Source organism: Marmota monax, unplaced genomic scaffold, assembly GCF_021218885.2.
Source record: "Marmota monax isolate L192 unplaced genomic scaffold, Marmota_monax_Labrador192_F-V1.1 WCK01_AAM20220418_F8-fsc00148, whole genome shotgun sequence".
NCBI classification, from domain to species: Eukaryota; Metazoa; Chordata; class Mammalia; order Rodentia; family Sciuridae; genus Marmota; species Marmota monax.
The window spans coordinates 754256-769141 of NW_026693034.1; the positions used below are offsets into that span (position 1 = coordinate 754256).

Sequence of the window (14886 nt, forward strand, 5' to 3'; positions counted from 1 at the left end):
GTTGCTTACCCTTGTGATCCCATGGCTGGCTGGGAGCTGCAGCTCACATCTGCTGGCCCACATTACAATAAAAAATGGAATACATATTACTTGGGTAAGATCAAAACTCAAAATTTGAAGTATGGGCTGGTTTTGTTGGTGCTTGCCTTATCAGTTTTGCATCATTATAAAGTTGATAAATCAGTTGAACCATTGTAAGATAATGACTGTATTTCTTCTTTTGTCACAAGCAGATATTTTGTGTGTCAGCTTGACTACAGAGCACCTGTATTTTGGTCAAACATTATTCTGGGTGTTTCTGGGGGCGGGGAGGGGGGTTTGGATGAGATTGACATTTAAACTGGTATACTAAATAAAGCAGATTTGGGAGATTGCCCTCCCTGATTAGATTGGGTCTTGTCCAGTCAGTTGAAGGCTTGAATAAAATAGATCACTGACCTTCTGAGTAAGAGTAAATTCTGTGTGTCAGCCTTCAAACTGGAACATCATCTCTTTCTGGTTCTACAGCAGTTTCCAGCGTTCAAACTTGAATGTCAACTGCAGAAGACTTGCCAGTCTCCATAATCATGTGACCCAGTTGCTTATCTTTTTATTTATTTCTTTATGGTTTATTGGAGATGGGTTCCATTTCTATGAAAAATCCTAATACAATAAGTATTTAGCAAGACTCCCAATCTTTTTTTTTTATTTTATTTTATTTTTTGTAGTAGGGATTGAATGTGGGTACTTTACCACTGAGCTGCATCCCCAGCCCTTTTTATGTTGGCACAGGGTCTGGCTAAGTTGCTGAGGGCCTTGTTTAGTCGCTGAGGCTGACTCCCCATCCTTGAAGGGCCCTGGTCCTCTCAACTTTCATCTTCATAGTCCTGAAAGTCTGTTAAAAGAATCACTTATTCTTTTTTTATATATTTATATTTTAGTTGTAGGTGTGGACACAATATCTTTATTTCATTTTTATGTGGTGCTGAGGATCGAACCCAGTGCCTCACACATGCTAGGCGAGCATTCTATCACAGAGCCACAACCCCAGCCCCAAGAATCTTATTCTTACCTACCTATTGTAGAATCAGCTTCGTGTGGTGGTATTTACCTGTAGTCCCAGCTATGTGGGAGGCTGAGGCAGGAGGAGTTTGAGTTCATCCTGGGTCATAAGGTGAGACCCTGTTTCAAGGGGAAAAATTAAAAAGGCACAGTAGAATCAGTGAGTAACCTGTGGAGTAAGCAGTCCTAAATACTGGGCTCACTTTTTTATGTTCTCTTTACTTTTGGATATTGACCTGGTAGGTCTTACTACATTTTCAGGTCTCTTTTATCTTTGAGCAAATTTTTTGCATATTTTGTCCTCTTTTCTAATTATGACTAGTGGAAGGATTGTTGTTTGTTGCCCTAGTCCTCCAGTAGCCGAACAATTTGATCAGTAACCATTTTTTAATATTACCATATTTGTCTGTTTTAGTTTGCTAAATTCTATTGCATTAATTATATATCTTTTTTTTTTTTTTTTTGGAGATGGAGTTTCACTATGTTGTCCTTGCTGGCTTTGAATTCCTGGGCTCAAATGATTATTCCATCTCAGCATCCTGAATAACTGGAACTAGGTGCACCACCATGCAATTATATATCTTTGACACATACTATGTTGTGTTTACCATACATATTTGTTGCCAGTTAGAAGGAATGTTTAATTCTCACCCAGAGTGTATATCATCATTACTGCCTGCAAACATAATCAGGGAGTTCATTAAGTATTAAATAATTGGGTAATTAGTATTTAAATGTTTATATTATATAGAACTGTTTGAAGGTTTTTAAGAGGGTCTTAGTGATATTTGGATACATTGGTTGGAATTTGGAACAGGCTGGGAGTACATGCTTCTTTCTTACTTAAAATAATGTAGCATAGACTCCTTTGATCTAAGAATCATTTTCAGAAATGGATTAATCTGGAATGACTATAGTTAGTTCTAATCATGGCATATAGATACCTGTTTTATGTGCTTTATGTATGGGCATCTTACCATATCACATTCACAAATGAAGATATTGGCAAAATTCTAGTGATTACATACCTGGAGAGAAGTTAATCAATGTGAGAATGTCTCTAGGGACAAATTTAAAATAATGGAAAATTGTAAGTCTAATAATTATTTCCATGAAACACTGAACAAAATACCTGTTTTACTTATGAGCACAATGGCTCCTGTTTTGGTTCCTGCTTGTGGACCGGGACCACAGATGCTAGTGAGCCCAATATTCTGCTTCCCTCCAGACACACCCTCTAAGTAACCTCACAGGCGCTTGGCTTCCATCACCACCCATAGATTGATATCTTTCACAGATATGTGTCACTTTGTCTCTGACCACTGATAATTCTGAGGACTAGAGACAGGATCTCTCTGAGTTGCTTAGCACCTTGCTTTTGCTGAGGCTGGCTTTGAACTCTCGATCCCCCTGCCTCAGCCTCCAGAGCCACTGAGATTACAGGTGTGCGCCACCACGACCAGCTAGAAGTTGGTTTTAAAAACTTCTATTTAGGAAAGTTTTATAGAACTATTGCTGCAATAGTTCTATAGAACTCATTTTTTTATTAACCTAACTCAGGAAACGGGAAGAGGTTTGAAGAATAGTTCCTTATAATAGCCAGCCTGATCCCATCCAACCTTTGATTCAACTCTAACTCAAGGTTGACCTTTTTATAATAAATCTCTAGCCTTGATTCCTGGTAGCTTGAGGGTGGGAGGGTTGGGAGTGTTTGTGATGACTTCCTGGTTCCTGGAAACACCCATGGGTTATGCTCCTTGAGAAAGACTCAGAACCTTTTGATTTCCCCACAAGGACTCCCCACTCCCACTCCCACAAAAAAAAAAAAAAAAGAGGAGAAAGGAAATTGGTGATGTAAATATAGCAGCCTTGAAACCTGACTCAAGACATTTAACAAAGCCATTTAAGTAATCTTTGGTCCATTTTCTCTGCAGAACATGGTTTCAGTGCCCTAGTTTTGATCATTGTGAATACCACTTAACGTCATTATTTTTCAAGGCCACACATTATACCTTATATCAAGCCATTCTGAAAATAAACATCCTTAGAAAAGAACAGCTTTCTTACAGATACTAAGAAATTTGACCTCATGCTACAAGGAATTTCTAGCTCTACCATTATGATCTTGGTCAAGTTACTGATACCGTCTACATCTGGACCCATCGCTGCTGCAAAGCAAGGGGCTTCTTTGGAATTCCCTGGGTTTAGGGAGAATTGGGCCAACCATCTGCCAGGAGACAATGATGGGGTCTCTGTGCTGGGGATGGAACCTCGAGCACATTTAGTCAAGCACTGTACCACTGAGCTGCATCCCCAGCCCGCAATGGGGACCTAAGGCCTCATGGAATGTCCCTCACATTTCTCCTGCAGGAGGCTCGCAGCTGTCATCTACTAGAGTGATAGACCTGATTAAGGCTCCACCGGAGGACAAGTGTTGAAGTCCTGCAGAATGCTCGAAAAAGTTGCTGAGTGTCTAATCGTAATGTCTTTGTCAAGTTATCTCATTTAAACTTCACAGATGCGTCTATTATTCCTCATTTAATAGTTGAAACAGGTTAGATAGGATAAGTTGCTTCAGATCACAAGTGGAACCTCTCTGACTTCAGAGTGTATGAATCAGAGTGTATGAATTAGACTTAGATAACTATAGAGATGAAAACTAGAACAAACAATGCAAAGTATTTAGTACTCCCTTCATCCCCTGAATATTTTGGTTCAGTATCAAATGGGACTTTCTGATCATATCATTAGTCAAAATTGGCACAGACTGCTTTTTTTCCTTGGCAGGGTTCAAGTAAAAGATGGATTACCAGTTTTTAAAAATTATTATTATTATTATTATTATTATTATTATTAGTTTTCGGTGGACACAACATCTTTGTTTGTATGTGGTGCTGAGGATCGAACCCAGCGCCCTGCACATGCCAGGCGAGCACGCTACCGCTTGAGCCATATCCCCAGCCGGATTACCAGTTTTTGAGGAATGATATGGAGAATTCCCACCTGACTGAGAATTGGCTAGCTACTCTGTTAAATATCCCATCCAGCCCTAAAATTTTAAAATAATTCCAAAATTCTGTGATTTGGTATCTCCCAGGAAATTCACACATAGCATTTAGAGACCCCGCCACCAGAGGGCAATGTTTTCACATTTGATTCAGTTGTAGGAAAGGAAACAAAATTCCCTCTAGAGCTATCTAGAAGGTGCCAAGTTTAGAACCATCACAAGGGTGATGTGGACCTAGGGGATGATGGAGATAGACTCACCAAGAAATAGTATCCCTCCCTTCATCGCCCTGAACAATGGTTTCTATTTTCTTTTCTTTTATTGTATTGGGGAATTGAACCCAGGGTCACTCTATCACTGAGCTACATCCACAGCCCTTTTTTGTTTTTAAGACAGTCTTGCTGAGGCTAACCTAGAATTTTCAATCCTCCTGCCTCAGCCTCCTGAGTCACTGGAATTATAGGTATGCACCTCCATGTCTGGCTCTGAACAATGATTTCTTTCTTTCTTTCTTTTTAAATTTTTTTTTTTGGGGGGGGGGTAGTGTTGGGGATTGAACCCAAGGACTTGTGCAGGCTAAACAAGCACTCTACCAACTGAGCTGTAACCCCAGCCTCCTCAACAATGATTTCTGTCTGCCAGTGTATTAGAAGGAGGTCAGAGTGCTGGAAGTCAGAAGAAGGACACACCATTTCCAGAGAGCCAGGGTTCCCAGGGCTGTGAAGTGGCAGGAAATCTTTCCTTGAGGTTGCCCTACAGCTGCACTCTGAAGACTAGGAAAGCAAGGAAAGGAACAGGAGTATTAGAAGGTCATAACAGAAAAGGGTCCAGGAGTATTAGAAGGTCATAATAGAAACCCTGCCACACCAGGGAAGGCTGAAGGATCCAGGAGTATTCAGCCTTGAGAAGAGAAAACTTGGAGGAACTGTGAGAATTGTCTTCCATTTGAAACCCAGGACTCTGGGTTTCAAAACCAGGGACATCAGGAGATTGACCATCAGGGGCCAGGTCTCAGCTTGATTTGAAAATGAACTTTTTGGCACCATCAGAGAGGATTTACCTTGGAAGTCAACTCATTCTATCATCTAGTCACTCTACACATATTTACAGTGTGACCTCTTCAGGCCTGGCACTCAGTAGTTGCTGAGAATACAGCCATGAACAAAACACACAAAGCTGCCGTTCAGAAGCCGACTTGCCTGTGTTCAAACATTCTGGGAGACACTGAGGCAGAATATGCATCAGCTTCACAGGATGTTAGCCTGGATAAATCTTAATATCCCTCAGGGGATTCTACAATGTTTTTGGCCTTAATAAGCCTAGTTTGTCTTCAGTACTCTGTATACTTTTTTGGAGTTTGGAAAGAACCTCACCAAGACTGCATGGGGATTATGGTATCCAATTGAAGCAAACCTGTGAATATAGGTACACAACAGAAATCAGGTATGTGGCAATTGTAAAAATTGCCTTTGGATTTGGAAATCTTAAAACAACAAAATTCCTTCATTTAAAAACAAGCTCTACTCAATCCCTTATTCATGTTTCTTTTATTTAGGTTATATGGGGACAGAGACAGGCATTACAATTATCAACATGAGGAATTCTTTCTAGAGAACAGCCAGGTCACATATTCTGTCGTTGACATGAACATGTAAGATCTCAACTAAAACAGACCAATTGTTATTGTAATCCAAATTTTTGATGCAGCCCCAAAGAAGCCACACTAAGTTTAATTTCTCTAATGACTGGATATTATATCCCCAAAATAATTTTCCCCCATTGCTATTCTTATTCTTCAGCACTTGACTTTTTCTGGCTTGTACTTTCCTTTGCATAGTAAACATTCTCAGGATAGACCCAATTTTCCATTTTCACATTTTCTTCCTCTCAGTGGGCTCCTGTTGAAATCTGTATCACCTTGGGGGAGAGAGAGAGAGAAAGAAGGTCCATATGGGTCAGTGCTGAGGATTCTGACATCTTTGTTCCTTCTTGCTACAAACTCCCTGAGACGCCTAGGCTGCTGCTGCCCAGGCTTCCTTGTCATGGATACCACTGGGTCACACCTACCTTGTTTTGCATGATATGAGGGTTTAGAGACACTTTCTTTGGACATTTAAGTAGGCCTGAATGCCTCACAGCCCATTGAGAGGGCCAGAGTATTCCCAAGAGCCTGCCTGTGGTTTCTCATGAGGGGCCCAAAGGCTTGCTTTGCTATTGTGACATGAATATCTCCTCCAAAGAGAAAACCTGCTCCTCATCACATCCCACAACTGGATTTTAAAAATCAGTGAGACTTTCATACAAAGTTTATGGTATGTTTGCACCCAGCAGGGTCTTTCGCAGCCTCACCCCTGCTTTTCTTGCTGTCTCCTACCACTCTCCAGCTCTCCAGCCTCATCCTGAGCCCCTCTGCTGCAGTCAGGCTGTGCCCTTGTGAAAATCTCTCTTTTTGTACCATTTTTGTTTTGTGGTACTGGGGTTTGAACTCAGGGGCACTCTACCACCATGCTACTTTTCAAGCCCTTTATTATTTTCATTTTGAGGCAGGGTCTCACTAAATTGCCCACGCTGGCCTCAAACGTGTAATGTTCCCGCCTCAGCATCCTGGGGAGTAGCTGGGATTACAGGTGTGTGCCATTGTGCCTGATACCCCTCTGCACATTTGCATATGTTGGGCTTTCTCTTTGGAATTCCCTTTCTCCTTCTGTGCCTGGTGAAGGATCAGTCTCTTTTAAATTTCTTTTAAAGTACCATATTTATTTATTTAATTGTAATTATATTAGAGACTGATTTTCTGTAAAATACATCAATCATGTATTTGGATGTCATCGTGTAAATCACTCTAAAAATTTCTAAAAACTTCCTCTCAGTTTCTGCACTTCTGTTGTCATGAGGATTAACAAATAGTGAGTGACCTAGAACAGGTCATGTCTCTGTGGAAATGCTCTACCCTGCCATTCTGGGTTGAGCCAGTCACTCCTGTTTTTTGATCCCCTCCCATGAAATGCAAACAGTATATCACGGAACATTGGCTTGCATGCTTTTCGTGACTGATGCATACATCTACTGCTCCGCCTGATTCTGAGTATCTCAGGGGAGGACATTCTTTCTTATTCACCTCTGAATCCAAGAGCACAGGCCTAGCCCATATTCAGAGCTGGGTCAATATGTGTGGGAAAGATATGATGCCATTTTAAGAAATTAAATTCTGTTGTAGCTCATGAACATGAAGGCAGGGTCCTGGCTCATTTGCTAGTTTGCTTGAGGAATTCCATTGCACAGATGATGTATCCATCCCTGTAACCAATAAGAGGAAATGGCTAAGGAGGGAAGTGGATCAGTACATGAAGAGCAGACCCCAGTTGCCCAGCCTCATCACCTCTGGACACTGGTGGCAGTACTGGCCTGGTGCCATGGAAGCAGAGCCTTGCTATGATAGAACAATTGGACCCCCAAGGCCAGCAGACCCCAGGAATAAAGACCCCAAAACAGGGCAGGGTAATCTGCTTTAAAAGTTATTTAATCTTGGAAGCTAAGACTTAGGTGCGAGAGGCTGAAATGCCAATTGAGTGGCCTCCTAAATAATCCCACCCAAGTGAGAGCCCAGCAGGAGGGATACCTATCAGATTAATGCCCTTAAAGGAGTTGGTTACATGTTAATTATAGGACTTATCCAAAAGATAGCCTCTGATTTCCTTAACTTTCTGAGCTATTATTTCAGAATTAGAAAATTAAGAAAAAAGATTTTGTGCCTTATTTTTGTTTCCTCCCTACCAAGTGGAAAGATAAGGCTAAGCTTGAATTCAGATGTCATCTGGGTTATCACTTTTTGGCTAAAAGCCAGAGGGTTGATCCTGAGAGATTGTGAACTGTAAGTATGATTCAACCAGATGTTTGAACATAAGGCCAAGTAAATATAACATAAGAATAAATAAAACTGATCCTTCACCAGGCAAAAAAAAGGAGAGAAGGGCCTTCCAGACAGGAGACCCGCACACACAAAAGTGCAGAAGTGGGACTCTCACAAGGGAACAGCATGACTACAGCAGAGGGGCTCAGATGAGGGAGAGAGCTGGAGAGTGGTAGGAGCCGAAGCCAGCAGGATAGGCAGGGATGAGACTGTGAAAGGCCCTGTTGGATGTAAGCAGAAGACCAGAAGTAATCCCCAGAATCCATGCAGGTTGATGTTTATGCTCCAAACACCATCTGTCTCCCCTGCCCCCCCCCCCTCCGCAACCTGAATCAAGCCCTTGATTTTGAGCTATTCTGGTTAATCCCAAGCAGAGGGCAACCTTATCAATATCCATAATAATTCAAATTAAAAACAAAGAATTTGCCTTTTCAGAACATGGGGTTTGCATGACCATGGGCAGTCAGACTTCTCTGAGTTGTGGGGATATTTATACCCACCTCATAGGGTAAATAAGATAGTGAGCAGCATTTGCCATGTCCCTGGCTCTTGTGTAAGTAGGAGAAACCTCTGTTCCCTGGCTCTGTTTCTGGAAGGGCAGATTCCAGCTATATCAGTGGTTCTTAGACTTGTTCACTTATCTGAGTCACATGGAGGACTTGCTATATATACTCCAGATGCTGGACCCAGCCCCAGAGATGCTGGTTCTGTAGGTCTGGAGCAAAGCCCAGTAGGTATCTCTAACAACTTTCTGGGTGACCTGGATGATGCTGGTCCAGGGGACCAAGTTTTTGGGAAACACTGCTCTAGAATAATGTCCTTTACTTCTCTCCTGATCTTTCCCTTGCATCTCTGCATGGAGAGAGGAGAGATTTAACCTATGCTTGGAAGGAGGAGGCAGGAAGACAGGGCGGAGCCCTATCTGCTCTGCCTTTGGATCCACCTGTCCTTGGCCTGTGAATTCTGAGGTGAAGTACAAGGATGTCTGTGTGAACACACAACAGAACCTATTCTATGCTATAATTCTAGATTTATCATCTAGAATTATAGCATAGAATGGGCATTTGAATTTTATATTTTTGTTTCCTATATCTTTTTCTCAAATGTTTTTGAATTAAAGGGAGTAGGAAAGGGCTATTTTAAGTTGTCCTCTTGAAATCCCACCTGTACTCAGTGCTCAAGGAATGGTAGCTGCAACAGGGGTGATTATTTTCTTAATGTTAGAAACTGAAATTCATCCAGTCTCGAAAGAATCTCCATGAAGAATGCTATGGTGGGGGATGTGAAAGAAGATTGCTCATTGTCCCTTGTGCTTATCAATATCCCCTGTGGCTCTCCAGTGAAAACAAGCATGTTGAGGGCTGGGGGTATAGCTCAGTGGTATAGTACTTGCCTAGCATGTTCAAGACCCTGGATTCTATCCCCAGCATGTCAAAGAAAAAGATAAAAAAAATCAAGTGTGTTGGCTGGACATGGTGGCGCATGCCTGTAATCCTAGTGGCTTGGGAGGCTGAGGCAGGAGGATTTCGAGTCAAAGCTAGCCTCAGCAATGGCAAGGCGCTAAGCAACTCAGTGAGACCCTGTCTCTAAATAAAATGCAAAATAGGGCTGGGAATGTGGCTCAGTGGTCGAGTCCCCCTGAGTTCAATCCCCAGTAAACTCCCCACCCCTAAAAAAAAAGAAGCAAATGTATCCTGAGCACCTGTGTTCCAGGTCTAGGGTCAGTGGCATCACATGCAGAAGCTGCCTTCTACTCAGACAGCACCTTCCACTACCAGCACCTGTGACACAGGTGGACAGCACCCAGTGGAAGGGTGTGAGAATCCAGAGGAGTGTTGCCACTGAGGCATGGGGGAAGCTACAGGGTTCCTGTTGCAGGAGATTAGGACCCAAGAGACTGCAAGCCTTAAAGCATAGGTAGCACCACTAGGTGGCACTCTGGTCACTACCAGGAGCAAAGCAGGTGCTGCGGAGGTGAGATTGGAACCTCGGCAGTGAGAGTGGCGTTCACACCTACCGGCTGTGGCCTCGGACTTGGAGGACCTTACTCCTCAGAAAGGGTTTTGGAGGAACCTGTCTTGGACACTTGGATGATCTCCACGGAGGTGATGCCCTTGCCGGCCACGCGGTGCCTGGTACGCAGCTTGTTGAGGGCAGTCTCCGCCATGCCAGCCCGCTCCTCTGCGTCATCCAGCTCGTGCACTGTCTTTCTGTATCGCGCCAAGGTCTGATTGGCCTGCTCCTCCTGTGATAAGAGCACGGTATGTAAACCTGGCCTGTCCTGGTTGAGTGTGTTTTATTAGTTCTGCAGGGACATCCAGGGGTCCAGTCATTACAGCAGACCTAGGTGGGGGCCATCCTTCACCTTGCCAGGGACAACCATTCGCAACACTTTTAGTTGATTATTTTTGCTTTGTCATCCATATTTTAAATGAAATGTGCTTCTGTGGCTGCTCTGTAATTGGTGGTTTTAGGCATCACCTGTGTCCCACCATGGAAGGTTAGCCCTTTTCCCACCCAATCACACATCTCCTTTCTCCTGGTCTTCTCACAGAGTTGTAGTAATTTGGGAAATTACACGGTTACAACCATGGTTTGGGTCCCCATCCCCACCCCCCTCTCCAGGGTTAGAACTGATTTGCTGTCAGTCTGGCTTTTATTGAACCTTTCGGAAACAGCATTGGGTGCACATTTAGCTGATGGACTTAGTGTGGTGGCTCCAGACCCTAAAGCAAATGACATCAGAGTCACGCTGTCCTGGAAGGGGAAGTGTGGGATGTGAGGTGTAGGGCTGAGACTTGAAACTGCCATTTGCTAACCAGTTGACTTTTACTAACATTAACATCAGTATTTTATTCTAGATCTGTTTCCTTGCCTATAAAATGGACTAAGAATCTTAATTTTCCTGTCTCAGCATCAGGAGGATCAAATGAGAGAAGGTCCTTGCTACGGTCCAACCAGGAGATAAAGAAAAGCCCTGCCAGAGCCACTGGAGTCAGTGGAAGCAGGACAGAGGTAGCCCAGACCCTCTCCAGATGGCACCTGCAGTTAATGGAAGTATTTGTGGGGGTTATTTTTTGCTTTTTACGTGTTCTTATCTTCAACATGCTGTATCTGTTCCCCTTCCCACACAATACTGACAAGGTGCCAAGGACACAAGCCTCATGAAAGTCATCTTTGAATGAATACTTGACCCTTTCCCAATGGTTGGTTCTAATGGAGGCAGATGATGACCTGGGCTGGGAAGTAAGTGTGAGGGCTGGAAGGTGGGGGGGGGGGCCTGCTGAGCACTCACCGCCTCCTCGATCTGCCGCTTGTAGACCTTCAGCTTGTTCTGCAGCTTCTCCACTAGCTCCTGCATGCGCTGGTTGGTCTTGTGGTCCTCCTCCGTCTGGAAGACCAGCTCTTTGAGGCGGCGCTCATTCTTGCGCAGCGTCTTGACTGTCTCCACATGTCGTTTCTGCTCCCCGTCCAGCTCCGTCTCTAATTCCTTGATCTGAGGGAGGAAGAGAGCAGTGTGGTTGAGGGGACACAGGTTTTTGAACTTCGGAGCTCAGAGACATTAGATGGGCTTGTCATGGCTACAGTGACTACCTCTTGCCCAGAGGTGAGTGAATGAGGCCTGAATGGGAAAGCGAGGTGGGCTTTGCCTTTCATGGGCCATGCTATGGGTCACCAGTCACTGTCTTCTGGGGTCTCAAGTTTCCTCATCTGGGAAGTGGAAGAGTCAGGAAGTGGACAGGTCAACGAAACCTTCTGGGCCTTTCCAGTTCTGATGTTTCACAGGGTAAAGATGAAGGCCTTAGAAAAACCATTCGAGTACTAAGAGGGAGGAATAATGTTGGACACAGATGCAGAGGAAGAATAGGAGGAACTGCTCTGCTCCAGGGCCAAGTGCATTCTGGGAAGAAACATGATGGGGCAGGGGATAGGAGAACTTTGAATAAATAAATTAGAATTGTTGTCTACACTTAATTTTAGTTCCTAGCACTTGCATAATCCAACACCTCATCAAACACGCAGCTTTTTTTTTTTTTTTTTGCAATAGACATGCTGACCTGCAGGGACAGAGGGCCCAGCATTGCCCTTACCCTGGCTTCCAGCTTCATGATGGTACGTTTCCCTCCCTTCAGAGCCAGCTGCTCAGCCTCCTCCATCTTGGCCTGCAGGTCTTTGATGGTGACCTCGTAATTCTTCTTGATTTTCTCCAGGTGCATGCAGTGGTCCTGCTCTTGCCGGAGTTCTTCTGCCATACGCGCAGCCTGCAGGCAGAAAGGAAAAGAGCATGAGTTAGAGCTGGGGGCCACGTTTTTTTTTTTTCCCTCCTTTCTCTCTGAGTGACTGGGGATGGAGCCCAGGGGTGCTTTACCACTGAGCTGCATCCCCAGTCCTCTGTTTTTTAAATTTTTGAGTCAGAGGATCTAAGTGGCTAAGGCTGGCCTCCAACTTGCAATCATCCTGCCTCGGCCTCCTGAATTGCAGGGATTACAGGCATATGCCACTGTGCCCAGCTGCCACTCAGGGTCTTAAGGGCCTTTGAGAGATGAGGGAAGTTGTCGCTGGTCTCTGAGGAACAAAGTGGTAGACAACAGGCTCTTTGCTGATGTGTTGATGAGTTTGGGGGAGAGGGGTCCCCCATGTTTCCATGTGCCCCTGAGTGAGAAGAGGGAGGCAGCTCATACACGCACGGCCAGGCTTCCTCCCTCCTGCTAGCTGGGAGCATTCAAGCAAAACCCTTTGCTGTCACCCTGGAAGGGGGCATAGCATTTAGAGCTGGAAGACCTAGGACTGAGTCCAGTCCCTGTGTGGCCTTCAGCAAGTTGCATATCTGCTCTCAGCCCCCTTGTTCTTGCATTAATTCCACCAGTTTTCATGGAGGCCTACACAGTGACTAACAATGTTCTTGAGCTCTAGAAATTTCCATCAAGTGGGAGGAACCTGACACTAAAGATCTGTATTCCTCCATCTTCAACGTGGAAATAAACAGAAACTATCACTTAAGGTTGGTGTGAGTACCCAAAGGGATGTTGGGGTAAAAATACTTGGTGGTACATACTGCCAATATCCACCTCTGAGACCTTTTGCCTTGAGTCTGGTTTGACATTCCACCTGCCTCCAGCCCACTTGCCAAGAAGCCTGCCCAGATGAGCCTACTTCAGTGGCTCCTTTGATGGAGTCTTCTGAACTCACACTGTAACCTTTCACAAGATCTTGAGTAGTTTGTAATTCCACCTTACTCTCCTGTGTTTGACTTTTTAGAAAAGCCCTGGGCTCCTCCAGAGCAGGGCCCTGTCCCCACTGCAGACTCCATGAATAAATCTACTCTGGTCCTTCCAGTGCAGTGTGGCATAGTCCTCAGCAGGTGCCAGGCCCTGGGCACCACTAGCTGCTAGCAACACCAGCACTTACGTCTGTCATGGCTTTCTTGGCCCTCTCGTCGGCAGAGCGGAACTCGCTGATGAGCTCCTCGTGCTCGTTGGAGATGCGCTGGACGTCTGACTCCAGCTTGCGCTTGACCACGAGGAGGCTTTGGTTCTGGAGGAGGAAACAGAGTCACTGCCATGAAACAGGGGTCTGCATAGCCCTTCCTGTGTTCAGGAAAGAAAGTGGCCCTCTCCCAGAAGTACTGGCCAGAATCCCCAGCAGGAAATGGTCCTGGGCTCTCTGCATGCGTGAGGGTCTCCCTTTAATTTTTCTCTGGGTTTTGAAATAGAATTTGTATCAAATGCACTTCTACCTGTGTGGATAAATCCCTTAGATCTCTGTGTCTTCTTATCCCTAAAATGGCATTGTAACCCTCATATGTCTCACCCAGATTTACTCTTTTGGTAATTCACAAGAGATGATGTAAATAAGGAATTAGCTGTTCTGATAAAGGAGTGCACTGTGAGCAGAAGCAGTATAAGTGTTGTCACTGGCAGCAGGTGGGGGTCCTAGATGCTGACTATGGGCCATCATTTCTCATTTTAAAAATGAATGTCACAGGGTTGGGGTTGTGGCTCAGTGGTAGAACGCTCGCCTAGCATGTGCCAGGCCCTGAGTTTGATCCTCAGCACCACATAAAAATAAATAAATAAAATAAAGGTATTGTGTCCAACTACAAGGAAAAAATAAATATTAAAAAAAACGAATGTCAGGGGAAATAGCTCAGTGGTAGAGCACTTGCCTAGCATGTGTGAGGCTCTGGGTTCAATCCCCAACACCACAAAGAATGTAAGACTACAGAATACTCTAGGTCCTTTCCACTTCAAAGTTCAATTCTCAGCTATGCTGTGGGGAATAGCAGTCCTCAAAATTATGGGGAGCTTCTAGAAGTTCAGATTTCTGGGGTAAGACATCTCCAGGGCAGAGCCTAGGAATCTATCTTTGAAAAGCACTTTATAATTAATACTACTATACTGTATACCTAAAAATCATTAAGACGATACATTTTATGTTGGGGATTTTTTTTACCACAACTTTTTAAAAAAGCCCAGCAAATGAATTCTGAGGATTTGCCAAGTGGGGACACTGCCTGCCTCTGAGTTTTGCAGAAGCCCCTGTGGTTTGCACCCCCTCCTGGTCTCACCCCAGCACCCACCTTTTCCCATGCTCAAGTGAGTGAGTCCGAGCGGCACCAACCCAGGAGATGCTGTCCTACCTGGATGTTGACCTCGTTGTGCCGCTCGGTGATCTCCACCACCTCCTGCTCCAGCAGCTTGCGAGAGCGCTCACTGCCCTCCAGGCTCGAGCGCACCTCCTCCAGCTCCGTCTGCAGCAGGCTCAGGCGCCGCTCCTGCAGGTTGTACTGCTCCCGCAGCTCCTCGTGTTGCCGGGCATCTTCGTCCATCTGGACCTGTAGGTCCTGGAGGGCAAAAGGACCCAGCCTGAGCCTCCTCTGGCTCTGGTATGAGCTGGGGCTGGACCACGAGGGCACCATGACATTTGC

At 44.8% G+C, this 14886-nt stretch overlaps 1 protein-coding gene across 1 annotated transcript in view; it reads right to left on the reverse strand.

The window, feature by feature from the left end:
- Positions 1 to 5576: 5576 nt before the first annotated feature.
- Positions 5577 to 14886, reverse strand: part of LOC124098769 (myosin-16) — a 58999-nt gene continuing 49689 nt past the window's right edge. Inside the window, exons 38-43 of the mRNA XM_046453716.1 lie at positions 14599 to 14802; positions 13368 to 13493; positions 12050 to 12220; positions 11254 to 11454; positions 9976 to 10203; positions 5577 to 5965 (exon numbers count right to left, since the gene is read on the reverse strand). Coding sequence (XP_046309672.1) covers positions 10003 to 10203; positions 11254 to 11454; positions 12050 to 12220; positions 13368 to 13493; positions 14599 to 14802 — 903 coding nt within the window. The 3' untranslated portion in view covers positions 5577 to 5965; positions 9976 to 10002. The remainder of the gene's footprint in view (positions 5966 to 9975; positions 10204 to 11253; positions 11455 to 12049; positions 12221 to 13367; positions 13494 to 14598; positions 14803 to 14886) is intronic.